A 27040-nucleotide genomic window follows, 5' to 3' on the forward strand; every position below is an offset into this window, starting at 1 on the left:
AGAGAGAGAGGTGGATTTAACCCATGATGTGGTTTTCCAGGAGAGTATGATTAGGTCAGAGGAGCAAGAGGGTAAGTACAGGGCAGTGATTATAATGATTGACTGGAATTATATAAAAAGTAAACATAGAAAAAAAAAAAGTAAACATAGGAGTGGGGAGGATGAAGGACAGTGGAAAGTGATAGGATCTGGATTGAAGGTCCTGTTGAGTCAAAAGATTCTTAGAGTTGAGGTATTAGTGAGAGTGAGCTGCAAAGACAGGAGTTGGTCAATGAGTAGGATGTTTAAAATTGAGATTATGGAGCTGTTGCAGTTACTGGTGATGATAAGGTTAAGGAGACCACAGGAGTGAGTTTCAGGATATTAGGAGGATATCTAGGAGTATAATGACATCACCAAGAATTATAACAGGATTAATGTTAGAGAATGTTACAGTCAGCAAGGAAGTAAAATCTTTAGAGACTGAGGATTAGTGACCCAGGGGGGTCGAAGATGACAGTAAGAAGAGTTGGTGGATGCGTGGCTGATGATTTCAAAGCTCAGGGTTTGCAGGAAGGAAGGAAGAAGAGTGGTCTAAGAGTCGCCACTCGGAGCAAAGAGAACACTTATCCCATCTGCAGCTTCCATCATTTGAGAGGGTTGTAACGTAGAGTAGGTAGTGTCATCAAAGGAAAGCAAGGCTTCAGCTAGAGCAAGAAGATGAAAGTAATGGTCATAAAAGAGGTTCAGATAGTAATTGAGTTGCATATCTATTTAAATAATACTAACATAAATACCTACTTTTTTGCTTTAGTAAGTGTAATTTATTTAATCTTAGATGAGCGTATTACCAGCCCTGTTGTTGATATCTGATTTTAATATTTGAGGGCAGACTCTGTGTTAGGTATTATGACATAAACATTAGAGGAATCAAATTGATTTGAAGAATTCTGCACTTAAGGAATTTATAGTTAATAGATGTGATAAGCTATGTACAGAAATAACTATTCTAAGTACAAACTGACATCTTCCTTGAAGAACATGCAATATGTAGAACTTCCACAGATGGGAAATTTTTATTCTGAAGTATCAAGGAAGGTTTCATGGAGATAAAGTTGCTTTTAAGCTGATCTTAAAGGAGAGAGAAGATTTGGAAAGTAAAGATGATCGTGAAGAACATTTTCTTATGCTTAGGACTCCGTCATGGTACATGGTTGCCCCTCAACAAATGATGAGTAAGTGTTGAATGTTCTGTGGTGAAAGACTGATTTGATTAAAGTTATGAGGGTAGAAAAATGAATGCGAAATGTGAAAGTTTAGTTGGTCTAGGCAATGCTATCCAATAGATATGTAATGTGGGCTACATATATAATTTAAATTTTTCTAGTATCCATATTTTAAAAAATAGAAAGGTGAAATTAATTTTAATAATCTATTTAACCCATATAACTAAAATATTATCATTTCAACATGTAATCAATGTTAAAAAATTATTGAGATATTTTACATTCTCATTTTGGTACTAAGTCTTTGAAATCCAGTGTGTATTTTATATGTACAGCATTTCTCAATTCAGGCTAGCCACATTTCAGGTGCTCAACAACTACATGTAGCTAGTGGCTTCTATGTTGGACAATACAAATCTACAGCAAATGTGGATGAAAAGTAATAGAATAGTGGGAAATGAGATTGGAGAAGGTTGGTGGGGCCAGATGGCAAAGTGTTTGGAATGCTAGTTTAGAAGTTTAGACTTTATTCTCTAAGCATTTGAAAGCTATTGAATAATTTTAAGGAGGGCATGAAACATAGATTTAAATTTCAAAAAGATTGAGTACTTAGTAGTAGAATGAAGATGGACTGGAGCAGGGGGTGATTAGAGGCAGGGAAACTAGTTAATAGGTAAGAAATGAGAATCTGAGCAAACATATTAGGGAATGGAGTGAAGGGAGCCAACTGTAAGACCTTAGAGGAAGTATCAGCCCTGCAGAGGGAATGACTTAACGTAGAGAGCAATAGAAAGGGTTTCTGAACCTGACTTAATGTAGGATGGTAGTGCTTTTATTAGATGTAGAGTAGGTAAGACTGGAATGAGATTTTCTTCCTGCCCCTCAGTGGATCATCTTATTCACTCCCATTGAGTACATATACCCAATTTGGGAGATTTCTGGGGTCTTTTGGATATTTGGTGGACAGCTGGAAATATGGTACTGGGTCCCAGTGCAGAAGTAGATAATGAACCGTAGAAGATGATTCTCAGAATAAAGTACAGATAGGTGTTTGTTTCGTTACCATTTTCCTTTGAGTGTAGGAGATGATATGGCTGTTTATGAGTTCCAATTAAGGATGATTTAGGTTCAGTGTTTTTAAGTAATTTTCTCTTTGCAACCACAGTTACTAATTTGTATCTCAATTGATTGACAAATCTTATTCCTACTTGAGGTGCTCTTATTGCCAGAAATTGAGCAATATGCAGAGGAGTTAGGTATGAAATGATAGTTGGTAGTCAGCCTTTAGAAACTCTAGATTTCCCTGTACTATTAGTTTTCAATCTGTTTTAGCAGTCAGACCTTTTCTCTGCCAAATAAAAATTTATGGACTACCAAAATGTAGAACGGACCAAAAAATAGTATATTAGATTTCCTTGCCGAAAATTGCTCATCTTCTTTTATTTATAAGGGAGTGCACATACAGTGGACAAAAGAGAGATGGGACAGATATTTAATTTAAAAGTTTTAAATGTTTTCTAATTTTGAAAAGTGTTACTGAAAAAAATTCCTTCAGATGTGTAGAAGAAATGTTGCTTCCTAGGTAGGGACGAGGTACACCTTGCTTCTGTAGTTTCTGTTGAGAGGATATTTTATTCAACAGAAACCTAAAAGTAGGTGAGCCACTGAATCTACATGGTTACATATGTAGTTTGAAGGAGAAAAGAGCATGTACTCTAAAAATAAACCACCAGCAACTATTTTCTTTTTGCTGAAGTATTCTTTCACTCTTCCTAGTGGTAGTTGTATGGGTAGCAGAATGAGCTGCTTCTGGTTAAAATTTCTGCTTCCATTATGTACCTAAATGGCTCTGTCCAAAAACACTTCTCCATTTACTACATTCTTTTTCCAGTGGAATTTTTATGAAAATTAAATGAGAAAGTGACTTTTTTGGGGCACAAAGTAGGTGTTCAGTAAATGTTGATTTCCTAATGTGACTTATAGGGTATATATATTTGCCCTTTGATTGTCATGTGAACTGGGTTTATAAAGTATTTGGTTTTGCCTTAAGAAGCTCATTGTTTAGGTTTGACTAATAGTTGACTGGAAAACCAAGGGTACTATATCTGTGGGTATAATGATGTGATATTGGAATATTTCCAGTGATTGTTTGTATGTGGGATATAAAATGAAAGATTTAAATCTCTGCAGTTTAAAAAATCTTAATAGGAACTATAATGATATATCAGATTCTGATAATAGGGAAGGGTAGTTTTGTGTTTGAAATTCCTTTAATTGCATCTTAGATTCACCTAGCAGTGCAGTTATCCACTTTTCATTTACAATTGCTGAATTGGTTTTAAATAAGAAATATAATTTTCTTAACCTGGGAGATGAGATACAGAGTATAAGGTGGTGTGACTCCACATTTTGTCCCTTCCCTCCCAGCACTTCAAACACAAATAAGGATTTAAAAGTGTTTGGAGACTAAGTCACTATTATAGAAAACCTTTTTTGAAATTTAGCAAACTTGAGGAGGAGTTTCTTACTCATTTTTATCTCATGCTTCCTCTCTGATTAAGGAAACAGTGTATTAGATAAGGGTGCTGAAAATGCCTGAGCACAGTGATGGCATACAGGTTTTAAAATGTTTTGCTATTTATTTGCCCCTGTGATGTTTTCATCTTGTCAGTTAGTTAATTATCCAATACATCCAAAACATTTTTTATTGATGTATAATAGACATATACACATGCACAGACATACAGACAGAAAAGTATATATAATGTTTGTGTATAATTAAAATTTTGTTCTTAAAGGAGCTCAGTGTCCTCCACATTTCAAACCCAATTAAATGTGGTAATAGCCACAAAAATGTAAAATACTTATCAGTAGACTTATCAAGAAATACGTAGAGTATGTAGGAATAACACTTTACTGAAGGAAATAGAAAATTTAAATTGATGAAGAGACCTACCTTGTTCTTGGCTGAGAAGTCAGTTCTTCCCAAAGTAATCTGTTAATCCCTGTAAAGATCCCAGTTCAAATTTTTGACAGAAGCAACGTTTACTTGAATTCCAGAAAACTCTGAGGGGGGAAAAAGAACATACGATTTGTAGGAGGCACAGAACAGTGAAAAGTATTGGAATTTAAGATAGGATATTTTCAGTAGAGATGGAGAGCTAGAGATAATAACTGAGTAATTTTCTTTAAAAAATCTAAATTTATTAAGTTGTGTTCTGTAATACCTTGGATCTTGTTCACTTAGATTTTACTGTATTTTGTTATGAGTTACAAAATGGTATCATAAAAAAAGAACAGAACCATATAATTCCATCATGCTGTCACAATTACTGTTTTTACTTTGCTGCATTTCAATTAAAAAATTTTCATATGCATACTTCCCTTAGGCAGGATTATCATTCAGTTTTATATTCTGTACTTTTAACATATTAACATTTTATATTACTTTCTATAGTCTGTGTAACCATCATGTTTAATGATTGCTTAATCTAGCTCTAACAAGTTTCAGTAAAATTTATTTAGTTTTTGTTTTTAGGTTGCTTTGAATTTCTTGCTATTATAAATAATGTTGCTTCAAACACTTATGTTCTGTGTATTCTCTCCCAGATTTTAATTGTCTGAAATAAAATTTCAAGCTGTGTATAACTGAAGTAAGATTGAAAACTACTTGAGAGTGAAAGAGTTCTTTAAATTGATTACAATGTAAGTACGTTCATAACAAAAGGAGATAGAACTAGTACTTTTCAGACTTACCTTTGTTTCCTTTGGCTTCATAAACAATACTTGATTAGTTGTCAGACTCGCCCTGTGATTTAGATGTTGTATTACACATTTGTTTAAAATGAAATTTAAAGAAGTAAAAAAGTTTTTTTTATGGAACATGTTAAATTAGTGATGGGACTGTTTTGGTTCCATCTGTTAGTATCAAAGATGTGCTGATAGGTTTAGATGTTAAAGTCAAATTTAAAACACTTTTAAATTCTACATCTCTTGAATTACATAATCCTTAAGTGCAAAGTATGTATTTAGGTGATATTGAAAATAATAGAAATAATAGGGGCTGGCCCCGTGGCTAAGTGGTTAGGTTCACGTGCTCCGCTTTGGCGGCCCAGGGTTTTGCCAGTTTGGATCCTGGGCGTAGACATGGCACCATTCATCAAACAATGCTGAGGCGGCGTCCCACATAGCACAACTAGAAGGACATGCAACTAGAATATACAACTATGTACTGGGGGGCTTTGGGGAGAAGAAGAAGAAGAAGAAGAAGAAAAAAGAACATTGGCAACAGATGTTAGCTCAGGTGCCAATCTTAAAAAAAAAAAATAACGTATTTATTGAGTGATTGATCTTTTGTATAGGGTCTATTTGGAGATGAAGCTGAAATTTGACTTAACTTGTGGAAAAATGATTTTCTATATTTAGGTTCTTGGTGAGTGGAAACCATATGGGTAAACTTCTGGTTATAAAATGAAAGAGAAGGTTCTGTTGATTTAATTAACTAAACACTTGTTGGGAAATAGAGATTTGAAGGACTATTCTTTGTCATCTAGTGGAAATATGACCAAATTGTTTCACTTTCTAGTAAACAAAGCTTTGTTTATCTGTTTGTTTTACCTTCAAAATTAAAAAAAGCTGGAATAGCTCTATTGTTAAAGTGACTTGACTCTCTCTTTCTGTATATACGTATTGCCACAAAGATAAAATAAATATTGCTTTGAGTTGTGGATCATTATCATCTCCAACAGCCTTAGTTACTAGATAGACTGCAGTAAAAGTTGTTGCTTTTTTTCACCACCTTCTGTTCCAAAATGTCCATAAAGTGTAGGTTATTCTGCCTTTGGGTGCCTTTGTTTTCTTTTTAGGTAGTCTAGTCTTCTGGAGTGCCTCTCTGATGTAGCACAGTATAAACAGACCTGCCACCAGTGTAGAGTATGGCTGTTCAAGCACTGGCTTAAGAAAAAGATTCTGCTGAACTATATTATTATTGTAATATCAAAATATTGAGGCCATATAATTTTAATAATTTGCTTTCCTGTGTACCATGAGCGGAGACTAGGAAAACTAATAAAACCAGCATTTTTTTTTTTTTGTATCATCCTTGTATAGATTTGTTATATTCTGAATGAGCGGTTTTGTTTGTTTGCTTTTTGGCCAAATGTCTATGTATGATATTTAACTTTGTGAGTTACAAATATGGAAAACATTTTTTAAAAGTCTGATTTGTCTACAATCGGTATTAGAATAGCAACTCTAATTTTATCTGCCAATAGTTTTACAGTTGAACACCAGTGTTAAATTAAGAATAGAATTCAGACAGATGATATATTAATTTTTCTGATATTTTATAGTGAGGAGGTATTTAAGTTGCTGATTTTCTATTTTATTCTGTAGGGAATAGTGAAATACATATTCCTTGAGAAGGAAGACTTTATTTTTAGAGGAAAAGATACAATTGTTGGTTTATAAACCAAAGTCCAGTAATACAAATATAATTTGATCTTAATTTTATTCATGTGTTTCTGAACAATATGCTACATTATGAATAAGTACTTTGATTCATATCTTCCTATTAACTTAATATTTTTAGATGAAAAAATTCAGAACCTAGTTAAAATAGTAAAAATACTAATAATTACTTGAAGCAGCATTGGGCCTTAATCCCAACCCTGGTGCTTTCTAGCTGTGCAATTCTGGGAAATTATTTAAATTTTTTCAGTTAAAAAAATGATGATAACACCTACTGCTACAGTCTGCTTGGAAAGTTAAGTGACTTAATGAGGTGATATGATGTAAAGTGGCATAGTATCTGGTGTCCAATCACTCTGTAAATAGCAGCCGCTTTGATATTACTGTCGTAGCAGCACTATCACCACTCGTACTATTAGTAACTTTACGCTTAATTCTTTAATTCTCCTTCTAAAACCGGTCATCAATAATGTGATTCTTTGTACATTCTTTTAAAAGTTAGAATACACTATAATTGATGGTAGAGATTTCAGTCTCTTCTTAGGGACCAGGACTGGGGCTGGGGTGAAGCCAGTGAGGCATTTGCCTTCGGCACAAAACTTACGGAAGTGCCAAAAAATCACCACAATCAAGAAAAATAATATTTTATCACAGTACTTAAAAAATGTGAGAATTCATGATGGACAAAATATAAAAATCAAAATTTTAAATAAAGGCAGGATCTGGAAGAGTGCTTTGTTGAGCCATATTGGTGTGTGAGGCAAAAAGGGAAAATTAGTAATACTAATCCTGTCTTGCCCATGCTGAGCCACATTGGAGCCTGAAGCAAAAGGAAAAGTCAAAGTACCACTCCTGTTTCCCCAGGAAAGTGCCTCACCCTACTCCACACTGTAACTGTTTAAATAGTCAATTTTATAAGAGAGAACAGCTCACCAGAATGATTTTATAGGCTGTTATCTCGTTTTACAAATGAGGGTGCTAGAAATCAGGAGCCTGTTCAAATACACAGACTTCAGAAAGACTTAAGATCAGTGGGAACTGTATTCATTCTTCAGGGAGTTTCCCCTTCCCCCACAATGCAGTGTTCAGATTTTAAGCATGTTTTTGATTTAGTTATCCCTTTAAGTGTTCTAAGTATAAATGTTACTTTGTCAGATACATTACTTCATTAATGTACCGCCTATACTGTTTTGAAACAGTAGGGAACTTTAAGAGCTGATTTTACTATAACTATAGGTAGCTGAAGATTTACATAGCAGATAGGAAAACTGTTCTTAGGTTTCATTAACCTAGCTACTCAAGCTTATGGTGAAGTTAATCTATATGATGCAAAATATGTGTGAGACACTTTCATCTAGTAGTACTCTTTTATTTTCTATTTTCTTATGCAAATTTTTTCTTCAAATATTCTTTTTTGTTAGGTGATAGGATAAATCTAATTTGTCATTTAATTTGGCTGACATATCTTAGACTAATGTACTTAAAAGCTATATCTTAAATAAGCATTAAGGATTTTCTTCAACTGATTCTGATAAATGATAGCAGATCAGTTAATATGACTTAGATTTTTCTAGGTGAAAGAAGAGTACTACAAGAAATACAGAGTATACTTAAGATTCAGCAGTTTCTGTGTGTGCTTGTAGAGTGGCTTAAAAATTTACATTTTATTTATTAATAATGGATTTGTTTGGTCCCACTATTTTTAGATTTGTATTTGGAGTTGTAATAACAGCAGAAGGAAATGTATTACAAGTACATTTAAATAACATTTCCTGGTCACTTATCTGTACAGCAGATACACAGAAATATGTTTCCTATTCTTTTGCTGTCTTAACTTTAAAAGCTGAATGTTGTTCAGTATTCCATTAGAGGAATAACCTTATTAACTTTAAATTCAGTAATGTTTAAAGTATAAATGTATCATAAACTTCTAATTCTCTCACTTATAAACTGTGTTGGCTTAGGCAGGTTTTTTCACCTTTCTAAACTTCAGTTTCTGTCTCCTGATGTGGGTGTGTAATAATAGTACCTAGCTTGTATATTGTTGTGAGAACGAAAATGTTGACTGCATGTAAAATGCTTTTGCACAGCACGTGGCACAAAGTAGTCAAGAAAAGTTCCTGTTATTAATAATAATGCTGTATTGACCTGTATAATTTAGTTACAGTTTTTGGTACATGGACTGTATAAGGTATGAGATACTACATAATTTATCGTCAAGTTGAATGCTAGGTATTGTTTAGGGTCTGTGAGTGTGAGCTCACAGTAACATCTTAAAGGAAGTTTTTGTTTTGTTTTTTAAATACAAATGCAGCAATTATAGTAAAACAGAAACTAAGAAGATGTTGAACATTTATTTGGAAATAACAGATTCATAGCCTAAATAGGCCTTATAAAAGTTACTGATAGGGGCTGATCTCGTGGCCGAGTGGTTAAGTTCGCACGCTCCCCTTCAGCTGCCCAGGGTTTCCCTGGTTTGGATCCTGGGTGCGGACATGGCACCACTCATCAGGCCACGTTGAGACGGTGTCCCGCATACCGCAACTAGAGGGACCCACAACTAAAATATATAACTATATACTGGGGGCATTCGGGGAGAAAAAAAGCAGGAAAAAAAACAAGATTGGCAATGGTTGTTAGCTCAGGTGCCAGTCTTTAAGAAAAAAAAGTTACCGATGACTTTCAAGTTGCTGAATTCTCAGTCTTGTTTTATTTGACTTACCAGTCGTACTGACTTTGTGGCTCACTCTCTCTCCCTCTTGCTACACTCTTCATTTGGCTTCCAATATAGCACAGTAGTCTTGATATTCCTCTTCCTTTACTGGTTCCTTTTTTTTTTTTTTAAGTTTTATTGTATTTATGATAGTTTACAATCTTGTGAAATTTCACTTGTACATTAATGTTTGTCAGTCATGTTGTAGGTGCACCCCTTCACCCTTTGTGCCCACCCTCCACCCCCCCTTTCCCCTGGTAGCCACTAATCTGTTCTCTTTGTCTACATGTTTAACTTCCTCATATGAGTGGAGTCATACAGAGATTGTCTGTCTCTATCTGGCTTATTTCACTTAACATAATTCCCTCAAGGTCCATCCATGTTGTTGTAAATGGGATGATTTTATTCTTTTTTTATGGTGGAGTAGTATTCCATTGTATATATATATACCATATCTTCTTTATCCAGTCATCAGTTGATGGGTACTTAGGTTGCTTCCATGTCTTGGCTATTGTAAATAATGCTGCACTGAACGTAGGGGTGCATGGGACTTTTGGAATCGCTGACTTCAAGTTCTTTGGATAGATACCCAGTAGTGGGATGGCTGGGTCATAAGGTATTTCTATTTTTAATTTTTTGAGAAATCTCCATACTGTTTTCCATAGTGGCTGCACCAGTTTGGATTCCCACCAGCAGTGTATGAGGGTTCCTTTTTCTCCACACCTCTCCAACATTTGTTAATTTTTGTTTTGGTTATTTTTGCCATTCTAATGGGTGTAAGGTGATATCTTAGTGTAGTTTTGATTTGCATTTCCCTGATGATCAGTGGTGATGAATATCTTTTCATGTGCCTATTGGCCATTCATATGTCTTCTTTGGAGAAACGTCTGTTCATGTCTCCTGCCCATTTTTTGATCGGGTTGTTTGATTTTTTTGTTGTTGAGTTTTGTGAGTTCTTTATATATTACGGAGATTAACCCTTTGTCGGATATATGACTTGGAAATATTTTTTTCCCTATTAGTGGGTTGTTTTTTTGTTTCAATCCTGTTTTCCCTTGCCTTGAAGAAGCTCTTTAGTCTAATGAAGTCCCATTTGTTTATTCTTTCTGTTGTTTCCCTTGTCTGAGAAGACATCATGTCCGAAAAGATCCTTTTCATACTGATGTCAAAGAGTGTACTGCCCATAATTTCTTCTAGAAGCCTTATGGTTTCAGGTCTTACCTTTAGGTGTTTGATCCATTTAGAGTTTATTTTGGTGAATGGTGAGAAAGAATGGTCAATTTTCATTCTTTTCCCAGCACCATTTGTTGAAGAGACTTTCTTTTCTCCATTGTAGGCCCTCAGCTCCTTTGTCGAAGATTAGCTGTGCATAGATGTGTGGTTTTATTTCTGGGCTTTCAATTCTGTTCCATTGATCTGTGCACCTGTTTCTGTACCAGTACCATGCTGTTTTGATTACTGTAGCTTTGTAGTATATTTTGAAGTCAGGGATTGTGACACCTCCAGCTTTGTTCTTTTTTCTCAGGATTGCTTTAGTAATTTGGGGTCTTTTGTTGCCCCGTATGAATTTTAGGATTCTTTGTTCTATTTCTGCAAAGAATGTCATTGGGATTCTGATTGGGATTGCGTTGAATCTGTAGATTGCTTTAGGTGGTATGGACATTTTAATTATGTTTATTCTTCCAATCCATGTGCATAGAATGTCTTTCCATCTCTTTATGTCGTCATCAATTTCTTTCAGGAAAGCCTTGTAGTTTTTGTTGTATAGGTCTTTCACTTCCTTAGTTAAATTCACCCCAAGGCATTTTATTCTTTTTGTTGCGATTGTGAATGCTTTTAGGTTCTTGAGTTCTTTTTCTGTTAGTTCATTGTTAGAGTATAGAAATGCTACTGATTTATGTAAGTTGATTTTATATCCTGCAACTTTGCTGTAGTTGTTGATTATTTCTAAAAGTTTTCCAATGGATTCTTTGGGGTTTTCTATATATAAGATCATGTTGTCTGCAAACAGCGAGAGTTTCACTTATTCCCTCACTATTTGGATTCCTTTTATTCCTTTCTCTTGCCTAATTGCTCTGGCCAGAACCTCCAGTACTATGTTGAATAAGAGTGGTGATAGAGGGCATCCTTGTCTCATTCCTGTTCTCAGGGGGATGGCTTTCAGTTTTTGCCCATTGAGTGTGATGTTGGCTGTGAGTTTGTCATATATGGCTTTATTATGTTGAGGTAATTTCCTTCTATCCCCATTTTTTTCAGAGTTTTTATCATAAATGTCTGTTGGATCTTGTCAAATGCTTTCTCTGCATCTATTGAGATGATCATGTGGTTTTTATTCCTCAATTTGTTGATGTAGTGTGTCACATTGATTGATTTGCAGATGTTGAACCATCCCTGTGTCCCTGGTATGAATCCCACTTGATCATGACGTATGATCCTTTTGATGTATTGCTGAATTTGGGTTGCCAAAATTTTGTAGAGGATTTTTGCGTCTATGTTCATCAGCGATATTGGCCTGTAGTTCTCCTTTTTTGTGCTGCCCTTGTCAGGCTTTGGTATCAGCATGATGTTGGCCTCATAGAATGTGTTAGGAAGTGTTCCATCCTCCCTAATTTTTTGGAATAGCCTGAAAAGTATGGGTATTAAATCCTCTCTGAAAGTTTGGTAGAATTCCCCAGGAAAGCCATCTGGTCCTGAGGTTTTATTCTTTGGGATGCTTTTGATTGCTGTTTCAATCTCTTTCTTTGTGACTGGTCTGTTCAGATTGTCTGCTTCTTCTTGACTTAGCTTTGGGAGATTGTAAGAGTCTAAGAATTTATTCATTTCCTCTAGGTTATCCATTTTGTTGGCATATAGTGTTTTGTAGTATTCTCTTATAATCCATTGTATTTCTGTGGAGTCTGTTGTTATTTCTCCCCTTTCATTTCTGATTTTGTTTATTTGAGCTTTCTCTCTTTTTTTCTTTGTAAGTCCGGCTAGGAGTTTGTCAGTTTTATTTGTCTTCTCAAAGAACCAGCTCTTTGTTTCATTGATCCTTTCTACTGCCTTTTTTGTTTCAATAGCATTTATTTCTCCTCTGATTTTTATTATTTATCCCGCTGACTTTGGGCTTTGTTTGTTCTTCTTTCTGTAATTCAGTTAGGTGTAATTTGAGATTGCTTATTTGGCATTTTTCTTGTTTGTTAAGGTGTGCCTGTATTGTGATGAATTTCCCTCTTAATACAGCTTTTGCTGTATCCCATATGAGTTGTTTTGGCATGTTACCATTTTCATTTGTCTCCAGATATTTTTTGATTTCTTCTTTAATTTCTTCAATGATCCATTGCTTGTTCAATAGCATATTGCTTAGTCTCCACATCTGTGTCCCTTTCTCAGCTCTTTTCTTATAATTAATTTCTAGAGTTATAGCATTAGGATCAGAGAAGATGCTTGTTATTTCAACTTTTTAAAATTTATAGAGGCTTGCCTTGTTTCCCAACATATGGTCTATCCTTGAGAATGTTCCGTGTGCACTTGAGGAGAATGTGTATTCCGCTGTTTTTGGATGGAGTGTTCTATATGTCTATGAAGTCCAACTGTTTTAGGTTTTTGTGTAATTCCACTGTTTCCTTGTTGATTTTCTGTCTGGATGATCTGTCCAATGATGTGAGTGGGGTGTTGAGGTCCCCTAGTATTATTGTGTTATTTTTGATATCTTCTGTTAGGTTTATTAATAGTTCCTTTATGAACTTTGGTGCTCCTGTGTTGGGTGCATAGATATTTATAAGCATTATTTCTTCTTGATGTATTGTCCTTTTGATCATTATATACTGACCCTCTATGTCTCTCTTTACCTGCATTATCTTGAAATCTACTTTGTCTGATGTAAGTATTGTGACACCTGCTTTCTTTTGTTTGCCATTAGCTTGGAGTATGGACTTCCACCCCTTCACTCTGAGCCTGTATTTGTCCTTGGAGCTGAGGTGTGTTTCCTGGAGGCAACAGATTGTTGGATCTTGTTCTTTAATCCATCTTGCCACACTGTGTCTTTTTATTGGAGAGTTCAGTCCATTTACATTGAGGGTGATTATTGATGTATGAGGGTTGAATGCTGTCATTCTGTCACTTGTTTTCCAGTTTTCCTGCATTTCCTTTGTTTCTCGTCCTGTGTGTTGTGGTCTACCCATTGACTTCTGCAGCTTCTTATGCTGTGTTTCTTAGTTTTTTCCTTATTTATTTTTTGTGTCTCTGTTCTGTTTTTCAGTTTAGTGGGTACCCTGAAGTTTGTATTTGAAATCTTGTGCATAGCATAGTCCATTTTCTGGTGGCCTCATATTTCCTTAACTTAAACTGATTCAGTCCCTTTCCTCCTCCCCTCCCAAGTTATTATTTTTATCTCTTATTCCAACTTGTCTTGTGAGTTTGTGGTTAAAGTGAGAAAATTGTCTGTGTTTTTGGTGTTTTCCTTCCCTTTATCCTAATGCTATAGTTGAATATTTGCTATCCTGTTCTGATTCTATCTGTCTCCTTACTCTGTGTTTTGTGACCCCTTTCTCCCTTTTTTTCTTTTTTCAGGTATGAGGGCCTTCTTGAGGATTTTTTGTGGGGGGTGTCTTGTGGCTACGAAGTCCCTTATTATATTTGTCTGGGAAAGATTTAATTTCTCTCTCATATCTGAAGGATATTTTTGCTGGATAGAGTATTCTTGGCTGAAGATTTTTATAAAAGTTTTGAATATGTCATTCCAATCTCTCCTAGCTTGTAAGGTTTCTGCAGAGAAATCTGCTGAAAGTCTGATAGGGGTTCCTTTGGAGGTTATTTTCTTCTGCCTTGCTGCCCTGAGTATTCTTTCTGTCATTCATTTTTGCCAGTTTTACTACCATATGCCTTGCAGTAGGTCTTTTTACATTGACATATCTAGGATATCTGAATACTTCCTCCACACACATTTCTCTGTCATTCCCTAGATTTGGGAAGTTCTCTGCTGTTATTTCTTTGAGCTCGCTTTCTGCTCCATTCTCCTTTTATTCACTTTCTTGGATACCTATAATTCTTAGGTTGCATTTCCTCATTGAGTTGGCTATTTCTCCGAGATTTTCTTCGTTTCTTTTTAGTCTTAGTTCTCTCTCTTCCTCTGTCTGGGGCCATTAAACCTGTCTATCTTCAGTTATGCTTATTTGGTCCTCTATGGTGTCCACATGAGCACTCAGGGAATCTGTATTTTGTTTTATCTGATCCATTGTAAAATCCGTATTTTGTTTTATCTGATCCATTGTATTATTCATCTCTAGTATTTCTGATTGATTCTTCTTTATAGTTTCAATCTCTTTTGTGTAGTAACTCCAGAACTTGTTGAATTGTTTCTCTATATTTTCTTTTACCCTAATTGAGTTTTTTGACAATAGCTATTCTGAATTCATTGTCGTTTAGTTTACTTATTTCCAAGTCCTCAGGACATAATTCTGGGTGCTTGTTTTCCCTTTGATCTGGAGACTTGAATTGATGGATGCTAGAAGGATGGGTCTTCTCCATTGTGATATTATTTGGTTGAAGTTACAGCCTGTCGTCACTAGATGGGGGTTAAGAACCACGTATTCTGAGCCCTCCACCTTCAGCCGAGATGGCGCAGTGCAGTGCAGTACAGCGCAGCGCAGCGTGGGTAGGTGGAGGAGGGGCGCTTTCTCTTACGTGCAAACCCGGTTCCCCGATCAGCTCTCGCGATCTGGTCTCCTGGGGTCTTGGCTTGATGAGGTTACCCCACGCAAAAGCTTTCGCCCTGTTAGAGGGCTTCTCTCTAGGCTGCAAGGGCGCTAGGGAGTCCTGGGTGATCCTGCCGATGCACGACCCCTCCCCCACTCCTTTCCTCACGAGCCTCTCATGTCAGCGATCCCAGTCTTTGTGGGGGAAGGGACGTTCTCTCTTACCCTGTTCCAGCTCCTCCGAGGGGGGCTCCAGCCCTCCACCCTCCGTCGTTTGGCTGCTGTGGGCCTCCGAGGATTCCTATGGTATTAGGATATTTTTTGTTGGAATATGGTTGCTCCTTTTTGTATGTTGGAGGGGAGGGAGTCCTGGTCAAGCTCACTCTGCCATGACGCTGCCGTCACTGCTACTGGTTCCTTCTTAGTCCTCTCTTTTCCCCAGTCTCTCCATATCCCAGGACTCAGTTCTTGCTCCTTTTTTATTTGTCTAAACGCATTCTTTTAGTGGTCTTAGGCAGTTTTATGGCTTTAAATACTACCTATATGCTGGCAAATTATAACTTTATAAAATTTTCAGCTAAAGCATAATTTGTGCTGCGTTTAACAATTGAAATTCCTGCAAGATTGTCTCCATCATTTTGCGTATCACTTTAGACATTCCAGATTGATGAAGTATTTCCAACCTCCTTCCCTTTTTTGGGGTATGTGTTTTATTTGGATATTTTTTAAAAATCAGGTTTTTAGAGGCAGTGTGTAGTGGGAAGTGAAATTGAGTCCAATACTTCATTCCTTCTTGACAGCTAAAGTATAAAGGGTTCTGTATTCTGCAAAGGATAGGAAAAGGGGTCATTGTGTTATGTATATTCTTTCACCGTAATAATTGTAATGGGAGAAATTGTGTATTGGCTTGTACTTGTTTATTCAGAAAGACAGTAGGATGATACACTTTTCTCTCTGCCTTCCCCCGATGCTAACTTTTCACGTATAGACAACCCAAGTTAGTTCCAGTATTGGAGGGGATTCACATTTCTCAGCTAGTAATATTAGAGGTGTGGGAGATCGAGTCACTGGGCAAGTTCTGGGGGCTTAGCTCACAGAAGGCTGTGTCTGACCTACCTAGTTATATAGTTTCATATAAAACTTGGGCAGTAAGATCTTTTTCAGTCTTTTTTAGGAGCTGGGGTTTTCACCCCAGCTACTGTTTTCCCAGTAATCATTCTGGTTTTGGTCTCTCACCACATTTAGGCCCTTCTAATTCTCAGTCATTGGTTTTACTGCTTTCTGCCGTGAAATCCAGTAGATCTTTGTGACTTCAGCTCCTACTCATTGCTTGGTATTTTTTTTTCTGGTCCTTGAATATCCTGTAGGTGTGGTGTTTTGTTTTGTTTCAGTGGGCCTGTGACTTTTAAATCTTCTCCTGAAAGTGGGGAAAGGGATCACTAGTGTTAATTTTCTTCATTGCTGTGAGTTTTGGTTGTAGGCTTTTCTTTAATTTGTTTTATTCTTTTTAAAATTTCTTTAGCTCAGTTTTAGTATCACTCTCAAAGGAAAGAATCACATTTGAAATTACAGTGACTGAAGAAAAAAATCTTACTGCCTAAAGTTTATATGAAACTGCATAACAAGGAAGGTCATAGACCTAGGCTTTCAGTCAGGTCCTGAGCTAACCCAGAGACTGGATCTCAGTATATATTAATGTCATACACTGAAAATATTGGTATCTTAAAAAAATCCAGAATTTATTTCTTAAAAAGTGATACTAAATAGAAAAAATGTCATGTAAAAATTTATAAACATAAAAGCTCAATTATAAATATAAATTTATAAATATGTATTCTACATTTTCTTCTAATACAAATTACTAGCAGATTGAAGTGTCATAGTATCATTCAGTAATAAATACTAAATAAAAATAAAAGGTAATGCACAAATGAAATAGTATTTGATCTTTAAAAAATGGTTTAAAATAACAAAATGGTATTGTTGTTGAATTGAGCAACTGCCCAAGTGTTCCAACTGCTGAAAAAGCTCTCTGATTCTACACTAGTGGGGGATATTATGGGGAAATATTTATAAACTATTTCCAGATTTTTTTCAGAATTATTTAATTTTTATATAATACCATCTCTTTGTGATAACTTTTGCAACACTGTGGGATAGGCAAGAAATCAGTCCTCTTACTGATATCAAGCTGTAATTTTGTTTTGAAGAAAAATTTCTTTTGTCTTCTTTATGGGTAGATGGAGATTTTAAGTGCAATTACTTTTATCATTTTAGTATAAAGTGTTCATATTCTATTTGTTTGGAAAGTGGCTAAACTAGAGGAGGATATTTATTCTTGTAATAGTAGCTTTTGCCTTGTCAGTTTAGATTTTTTTCTTTCTCCGGAGGTTAATGGAAATATAGAAGAAGGTTTCCAAATGAATGGATCTTTCTTTGATTTGACATTTTAATACAGAGTATAAATTTGGATATATCCAAAAATATAAGTGATTCAGATTTTACATTTTAAACTTATTTAAAACATCAAAATTATACCAATAAAGGTATATTGATATTTTGGTACTTAAAAATAGCCAATTTGTTAAAGCGCTGGAATCCTTGAAGAGCAATCCAGCTGTCCTGGAGAAGGGGGGGAGGGTTTCAAAGTGTGAATTTAACAATCTCAACTTGACTAGAAGTTGGATATTTATTATTTTTTCAGTGTATTTGTTTTTCTTTCAGTTCAGGAGAATCAAGATTGTTTTGGGGCTGGCCCAGTGGTGTAGTGGTTAAGTTCATGAGCTCTGCTTTTGTGGCCTGGGGTTCGCAGGTTTGGAACCTGGGTGCAGACCTACACATTGCTCATGAAGGCATGCTGTGGTGGTGTCCCACATAGAAGAACTAGAAGGTCTTACAACTATGTACTAATGCTTTGGAGAGGAAAAAAAACAGAAGAGGAAGATTGATAACAGAGTTAGCTCAGGGCCAATCTTCCTCCCTGAAAAAAAAAAAAGATTGTTTTGTATGTTTGCATTATTGCTGTCAGTGGGATATGATAATTTTAATTGTGATTAAAAAGGTTTATAATTTATTCCTCACATTGCTGCCTCTTTCTGTTGTTAAAGAATATTTTCATCAAGTGCTGATATATTTTTTAAAGAATGGAAATTCAAAATGTGAAGTATAACTAAATGGTAAATATAGTATTTGCAATTCTTCTAGAATTAGTAAACTAAGAACTCAAGTTACCCTTCTAAGTTTTGCATGTAATTTTCCCCCACCCAGATCCCCAAAAGGTCTCTTTATCACTGTTTTGTTTTCTGCAATCTTCCAGCTTTCTTTTTTATCCTTCCAAGCTCCATGGTGTTGGTCTAGTTGTTGAGACTAGGGCACTGAATTAAGTATGTTGACCTCTAAGATTTAGTTAGTATTCTGCTGTGTCGTTTCCTAATAGTATAACCTTGGGCAAGTGAAAGTCACTTAATCTCTCTAAACCTTTGGTTGTTTATTTTTAAAATGAGAATATTTCCTCCTGCCCTCCTCAGAGTTACTTGGGGATGAGGCAATATATGCCATAGTGTTTTACAAATACTGTTTCCTTCACAGGCATATCCATTGAGTAATTTAAGACTTAGTTTGTTTCTTACTAGTTTTTTCACCACTACCAGGTTATATGTATGTACTGTTTTCTATTTTGATTATAAATGTAATGTGTGCATGTTGTAGAAAGTCTGGAAAGTGCAGGAAACTTAAAGAAAATAGAAACATCCTGTTTTTATGTTTTTAGGGAAAATTTAGGTTTTGTTTTGTTTTTGCTAAGGAAGATTAGCCCTGAGCTCACATCTGTTGGCAATCTTCCTCTTCTTTTTGCTTGAGGAAGATTAGCCCTGAGCTAATATTTGTGCCCATCTTCCTCTACTTTATATGTGGGTCGCTGCCACAGCATGACTGACGAGTGTTGTAGGTCCACGACTGGGATCTGAACCCATGAACCCGGGCCACTGGAGCAGAGTGTGCTGAACTTAACAACTAGGCCACAGGGCTGGGCCCTGGGAAATTTATTTCTGAGGCTCAGTTCCCTGAGGGTAGGGATAGTTAGTGTTTTATTTATTTTTGGATTTTCTATTCTTTGTATACACCAGGCACACAGTTAAGGGTTGTTGAACGAAGGGAAACTTCCTCAGTCTGGGTGTATTTGTTAAAGTCAAAAGCTTGGTGAAATTTTACTTGGCATTTAAAGAGAGCAAAGAAGACATCTGACTAGCAAAAATAGTAGCAGATGCATATTTTTAAGTGACATTTTTCTGTTGCCTAAAAGAAGAAAGGAAAACATGATAGAGTCAATCCTAATATTCTCTAGCAGAAGTTGGGAAACTGGTTAAGATATGTTGGATATGGAGCCACTGGGGTGGTAATGTCGTATCAAAGAAGACTGACATTTATTCAGCAAGAACAACATATAATAAAACTTCACGACTTTTTTTTTTTGAGTGCTTGGAAATTGTAACAACTTTCTTTTTCCTCTTTTTATTTTTTGTTAAACAGGATGGCTTAAATTCTTTGGTCCTTGATTTGGATTTTCCTGCTTTGAGGAAAAATAAGAATATAGATAATTTCTTAAATAGATGTAAGTATGTATAAACTTCAAATTTGATCGTATAGTTATATTTTTAATAAGAGATGTATATTTAATATTTTTGCAGTCTGTAAACTTTAATCTATAAAACTTCAGTATTTTTAGTTTGCCATTTGATTTATTTAAATACTAATATTCTCTATTTTCAAAGCAAAACTCCAGAACCAATTACAGTATGTAAATTAGGTAAAGTTCAAGATTTTGTATAAATTTTTAAGACTATTTAGCTGTCTCAGAATGGGTTATATATGGCAGTTCCCAGAGAAGTTTTAAATTAATATTAGCAGCGTTACGACTTAGCTTGACCAAAGTGTTTACCCAGAAGACTTAATGAACTTTGTTTGTATAAATGCAGACATTTCATTCTAGTTAGTGAAAGATAATGTGATAATTATTGTCATGTATGTGATAACTTTTAATGTTTGCCAGTGTTGATTGCAGTGAAAGTGTAAATGAACTTGAATTCTCTTTTTTTTTCTTTTTTTTGGTGACGAACATTGGCTCTGAGCTAACATCTATGCCAGTCTTCCTCTATTTTGTATGTGGGATGCAGCCACAGCATGGCTTGATGGGTGGTGTGTAGGTCCACACCCAGGATCTGAACCCATGAACCCTGGGTCACCAAAGCAGAGCTTTCAATCTTAACCACTATGCCACTGCGCTGGCCCTTGAACTACTTGAATTCTAAGAATAAGAAATTCTCAAAATAATTAATATTTACTTTATATCAACACAGTAAGCTCTTTAGTTTGGTATTGTCAGAGACTGGGCTGTTTTCCTAATTAAACAATCTTGTCTGTAGTTACCATATCTACAATATGTGATTACTATTTTTCAAAGAAGTAGGCTCCCAAAATTCATTACTAAGATTAGCCTTGCAAGTAACTTCATAGCAGCTTTCTGCTATGATTCAGAATGCACTCCAGGATTGCTTGGGTTGTCACTGTTTCAGCTGTCATCTAACTTGCCAAGCAACAGAGTAGCTTAACTGCTACTTTTTGGGAGTCAGTAAGTAGTATTTGTTTATATGTGTTAATAAACCATAGAGTTTCAGTTCTTTGATATAAAGTTAATGTGTATCTTAGATTTTTAAACAGCAGCCTTTAAAAACTGACAGATTTACCTGAAAACTAAGCTATTTCTTGAAATAAGAATTTGTTTAAAAATATGGTGGTTATTTTTAAATATAGTTTATAAATATGCTAATTGATATTACAAATATGGTCTTTTTATTATAGATGAGAAAATTGTGAAAAAAATCAGAGGTCTACAGATGAAGGCAGAAGACTATGATGTTGTAAAAGTTATTGGAAGAGGTGCTTTTGGTGAAGTCCAGTTGGTAAGAAAGTATTTGTTTTATTTATTTATTCTTTTTGATGACATGGTTTTGTGAAACATTATCAGTAGCCTCTGAGTAGATCTAATTTCTGTGCTTAGCCATGCTAGTATTAGCTTTATGAGCTTGGTCAAGTCATTCCATCTCTGAGAGCCTCAGTGTCTTTGTCTATAAAAGGAGGCAATTGTGCTATAAACACCAGGTCTCTTACAGCTCTAAAACACTGAGATTTAGAATAAGGCCAACTTGGCTTCACACACAATCTGCCTAGCAGTTAGCGTTCAAACAGAACTGCTGTATTTTCATTTAGTATGTTGAAATTAATGGCATCTTTGCTTAATTAACTGAGAATTATGTAGATATATGAGAAACCTGACAATGACATTTTAGTAACTGAAAGTAAATAAGAAATTTATCTCTGTAGGCCAAAGTGGTACCAACTGGAAATATTATACATGTTATTACCAATGTTAATTAAATGAGGAACTATAATAATAATCGTATTTTCATCACCTGAGTATGAAACTGCTCTGTTTTTGTCCTTATAGTTAAATTAGGAAGTCGAATTCTGTTTTTCAATCAACAGTGTTTTACTCTTTTTGGTAGAGCACCAAGAAAGCAGTGATCACTATGGGCCAGGATAGGTTTCTCTAGGAACAAGTCATGACAGAATAACCTTTGTCTTTTTCTTCTCTTTCATTCCTTCTTTCTTGGATAGCTTTATTGAATTTGTAGATCAGGGTAGTGCAATAGATGTAATATATATCTATAAGATTTTTTAAAAAAGTCGGACATATTTGAAGATGATCTGGAGAAATATCAACGAATAAGCATGTGGGTAGGCAGCTTTATAACTAATTTAATAGCTGTATTCTGAGACTGATGAAGGCATGAATGGTACCTTGGACAGAGATCCCCAGGGACAGGTTTCAGGGTTCTCTCCTCTTCTATTAAACACTTTATTAAGGACTTGTATGGAGGCAATGGTGGCATGTTGAAAAATTTTGCAAATGAGCTAAAACTGAAATATGAGGATGACTTTACATTATGAGCCAAAATCTAGAAATTTTCAATTGGGAAGATCAGTGGCTAGATGGAAGAAGTGAAATTTATACTTGATGTGAGGAACTCAAGGGATAGGTTGCTTAATAGTAGTTATGAATTAAAGAGCAATATTTTTTAAAAAAATTTTTCTTGAATGTAAACCAGGCAAGGATCATTGGTGGTGTGGCTGCCCAAAATAGTAAAGGAAATTTGGACTGCTTTGATATAGTTTCTAAGATGATAGAGATAGACATTCTCTATTTTGAGATGATTTGCCATGCCTGGAACGTTAGATACAGTCTAGATGCCCTGTTGCCTTGTTTTAAAAGGCACATTGATAGAGGGTACTCAAGGGATGGAATGCTCAGAGACTTGAAACGATGCCATCTGAGGTATGAGTGAAGGAATTGAGAAGTTAATTTGGAGTCGATTTGACGAATGGGCTGCCTTGGAAAGTAATGAGGTTTTGTTTTTGTTTTTTTGTTTTTAGTCAAAGTGATGAAGCTTCAGTTAGTAGAATGCTCTAGTTGGGAGGATAAGAGATTAGAGTGCATGACAGTTGAGTTATGAAAGTTCCTATAAGATGGGGAAAATATAAAGTATTTGAATCTTAGCTCTGCCGTGGTCTAACTCAAAGATCATGGTGACTACAGCAGGTTTCTCAATGTCTCTGAGTTCCAACCTATTGCATACAGACAATAAATAATATCTATGTCGTGGGGGTCATTGTAGGGGATTAAGTGAATTAATAAAATAAATAATCCTGGTTATGAGGCTCCCTAAGTGTTAACCGTTCTTATTATTGCCTATTTGATATATAGATTCATAGTACATGTATTTGAAACAGATACATTGTTTCTTCAGACTTATGATTCGGCGTAATTATGGAAGAGAGATTAGAATTTGAAGTTTTATTTTTGGAAGGAAATGCAACAGACCTTGACCTGTCTTGTTTTTGTGGCAGGGTAGTCATTATTTGATGTTAGGTTACTTAGATCATTGAAGTTTAATATGTTAAAGAAAGAAAAGGAAAATGTATAGAAACAGAAGGCTTTATTTTTATTGTTAATTTTCCATCTCAAATTTCATTTTGGCCGCAAACAAAGTCATATGTTTTTAAAAATGAAAGATATTTTAACATTCCATTAATCTGATCGCCTTTGACCCAAGAGCTTATAGCATGTTTCTTTTGGCTTTAGTTCTTGGTTTGTTACCTTAGGCAGGGACTCTTTAAAGAAGGATGAGATTGAAAAGGAAAAGTCCAAGTGTTGCTTCCATAACTTTTTAAAGTTGATTCGTATGTGGTAGATAAATTAGTTGGTGGATATGTAGGGAATGTTCCACATTTGGGACATTTTTATGATTATGTTTTTCCAGTCATCTGAAGAAAGTTTTACAATAGTAGAATGCCAATTTTCATTTCGTTTCGCTTCTTCTGGTCAAATTAAAAATACGTTACCACAGAGGGCCCACCAATCAATTTCTGCAAAGAAAATTCTCATTGTAAAAGTAACTTTGGTGTGTCACAGCAGCTATACTGTAGTATTTAGGAGTGAGAGTCAGGTTACTTACAGTTGAATTCTGACTCTCTCCCTCGCTAGCTGTGACTTCAGACAAGTTATTTTAATTTCTTTGTGCCTCACTTTCTTACCTGTTAAATGAAGCTAAGAGTAGCATTTATAGCTTATAGAATTACTGTAAGAATTAAATGTTACAGTATATATAAAGCATTTGGAACAGTTCCTGGAATATATAGTAAGTTCTCTGTAAATGTAAGCAATTAATTGTCAGACATAAAATGGTTCATTTATCCATCCATCCATGAAATATTTAATCAGGATCTGTTATGTTCTAGGAGGAGTGCTAGCCTCTAAAGATACAATAACATAGTCTCTTTCTCAAAGTGGTAGTTTTGTGGAGGAGATGAAGAATGTTACTTTAAACAAGTAAAGTATTTGCAGAATATGATAAATACTATGAAGGAAAAGATCTGGGTGCTATGAGACAGAATTATGGAGGGATGTGCCTCATTCAGTTGAGGTAGACTTAGGAAAGGCCTTGACATAAGAAAGTGACATTTGAGTTGAGATGTAAAGGAATTAGCCACATGAAAAAGTAGGCTTCGGGTGGGAGGCAAAACACAGAGAGAATAGCATATGAAAATGCAGTGAGTCAGGAAGGTATCAAGGCCGGCCCCGTGGCTGAGTGGTTAAGAATGTGTGCTCCGCTGCGGCAGCCCAGGGTTTCACTGGTTCGGATCCATGGCACCGCTTGTCAGGCCACGTTGAGGCAGTGTCCCACGTGCCACAACTAGAAGGACTTGCAACTAAGATATACAACTATGTACCAGGGGGGATTTGGGGAGATAAAGCAGGGAAAAAAAAAAAGATTGGCAGCAGTTGTTAGCTCAGGTGCCCAAAAAAAAAAAGGAAGATGCCAAGTCATTTGATTTGTTTGGGTGTAGATTCCCTCATCTGAAAAAGGCGTTTCTTACAGACTGAAAAGTTCTATAATTCTAGGAGGGCAAAATTTGTGTAATATCCTGAAAGGTCTCTGACATGGATGATTTTTATCTAATATCAGTATTGCTTTTTGGATTCTGCTGTTTTTGAATCTTTTATCACATCTCATTTTTATGGAAAATAATATGATTCATTATAGTATATTGATTAAGAGCACGTACTCTGGAACAAGACTTCTCAGTTTAACATCAACCTTATGACCTCTGACAACTACCTAACCTGTTTGTGACTCAGTGTCCTCATTTGTCAAACATAATAATAGTTCATTATTCTTAGGTTGTTATGAGTGTTAAATGAGCTAAAACATCTAGAATAGCACGTGACAGTGAATACGTAATAAATCGTAGCCTAAAATTGGAGCCTCCTGGAAAAGCAGTTAAGCTTCTTTTAAAGACTGAAGTACTGGGGCTGGCCGCGTGGCCGAGTGGTTAAGTTGGCACGCTCTGCTTTGGCGGCCTGGGGTTTCGACGGTTCGGATCCTGGGTGCAGACGTGGCATCGCTCGTTAAGCCATGCTGAGGCAGCATCCCATGTGCCACAACTAGAAGGACCCACAACTAAAAAAATATGCAACTATGTCCCTGGGGGGCTTTGGGGAGAAAAAGGAAAATTAAAATCTTTAGAAAAAAAAAAGACACATACTAATTTCATTAATTGGCTTAAAGAAACAGCTTTTTATAGTTAAAGTAATAATGTTCAACTTTTAATAGTCATTTTTGCATAAAGCACACTAGTACTGTGGAAGTAGAGTCAAAGTTGACCACTCTTTTTTCCATTTTAGAGTATAGAAATTTCCTGTCATCAAAGCTTTAATTTCCTTACTTTGGATGGCACTAATGATAGAATTTATTTTATAAAATTTTTTTGTGAGGACTAAATTAGATTATACATATATGGTACTTAGCGTGGACCTGACACATTATAGGTATTAAGTATATATTAGCTGTTGTCGCTGTTGTCAGTTTCTATGGATTTAAATGTTTTAATTTTAAGTAAATAAATAATAAATAATCAGAAGTATTGTTGTAACTTTTATGTGTATTTAGATGTGTTAGTTCACTAGAGCCACCATAACAAGATACCACACCAACTGTGTGGCTTAAACAACAGAAATTTGTTTCTCATAGTTCTGGAGGCTGGAAGTTTGAGATCAAGGTGTCAGCAGGTTTGTTTTCTTCTAAAGCCTCTCTCCTTGGCTTGCAGATGGCTGCCTTCTTGCTGTGTCCTCACATGGTCTTTCCTCTGTGCGCACATTCTAGTGTGTGTGTGTGTCTTTTAGTTTTTTTCGAGGAAGATTAGCCTTGAGCTAACATCTGCCAATCCTTCTCTTTTTTCTGAGGAAGACTGGCCCTGAGCTAATATCCGTGGCCATCTTCCTCTACTTTATATGTGGGACGCCTATCACAGCATGGCTTGCCAAGCGGTGCTGTGTCCGCACCCGGGATCCAAACCGGCAAACCCTGGGCCGCCGAAGCGGAACGTGTGCACTTAACCGCTGTGCCACCGGGCCAGCCCCATATGTGTATCTTAATCGCCTCTTCTTATAAGGACACCAGTCAGATGAGGTTAGGACCCACCCTGACAGCCTCAACTTTGACTTAATTACCTCTTTAAAGGCCCTGTCTACAAATACAGTCACATTCTGAGGTACTGGAGGTTAGGGCTTCAAAGTCTGAATTTATGTGTGTGTTGGGGAAGGAGGACGGCACGGTTCATCCTGTGACAGTATGTATCTGTGTTGGGATGAACTTTTCAATGAAACCACCTTTTGACTACCGTATGCATGCTTACTTTGTTTATGTTTATTAACTTATCTTGGACATAATCTTTTTTTTGAAGAAGGAAGTTACAAATTCTAGCCTCGCAAATGTCTTTTTAAGGTAAATATATAGTCTTTATAACAGAACATACATTATTCTTCAAATATTCCTTTGGTTAATTGATTAGCAAATGTTTATTGAATGTCAGGTACCGTTATAAGCACTGGCAATGCATTATATAGGTAAACTACTCAGACAAGTCCCCTGCATTCCTGGAGCTTTTTTTTTTGAGTTGGCCACTATTATAGTTTCAAAAAAAAAATTATAGTTTAGGTTCTAAAAATGGGGTTACAAATTAACCTTCTTAAACATAATGTATATATATTAGAAATTATTTATGATTCTTTATTTGAGGGAGATGTATAAAAACAGGTTTTCATGGTTAACAGTGGAAATATTTTTAGCGTTTTTGTTTTTGAAGTTGCATTTTATTTTGAAGTTTGGGGACCTTATTTTTAGTTGGTTTTGTGATATTGCCTACTCGTCCTTCTTAACAAAAGTAAGTGACGTTACATTTTTTCCTGGTGGTAGTTTTGTTTAAAACTATACAAATTAATATATGAATACATTCTCACTCTCAAAGGTCTAAATTGCTTAGAATTACGTAGAGTAAAATGTGAAAATCTCCATTTATTGTGT

At 35.6% G+C, this 27040-nt stretch overlaps 1 protein-coding gene across 1 annotated transcript in view; it reads left to right on the top strand.

The window, feature by feature from the left end:
- ROCK2 (Rho associated coiled-coil containing protein kinase 2) overlaps positions 1–27040 on the top strand; it is a 154182-nt gene that overhangs the window by 45141 nt on the left and 82001 nt on the right. Inside the window, exons 2-3 of the mRNA XM_044771959.2 lie at positions 19590–19671; positions 20919–21019. Of these exons, the coding sequence (XP_044627894.1) occupies positions 19590–19671; positions 20919–21019 (183 nt within the window). The remainder of the gene's footprint in view (positions 1–19589; positions 19672–20918; positions 21020–27040) is intronic.

The sequence above is a fragment of the Equus asinus genome, chromosome 6 (genome assembly GCF_041296235.1).
Source record: "Equus asinus isolate D_3611 breed Donkey chromosome 6, EquAss-T2T_v2, whole genome shotgun sequence".
Classification (NCBI taxonomy): Eukaryota; Metazoa; Chordata; class Mammalia; order Perissodactyla; family Equidae; genus Equus; species Equus asinus.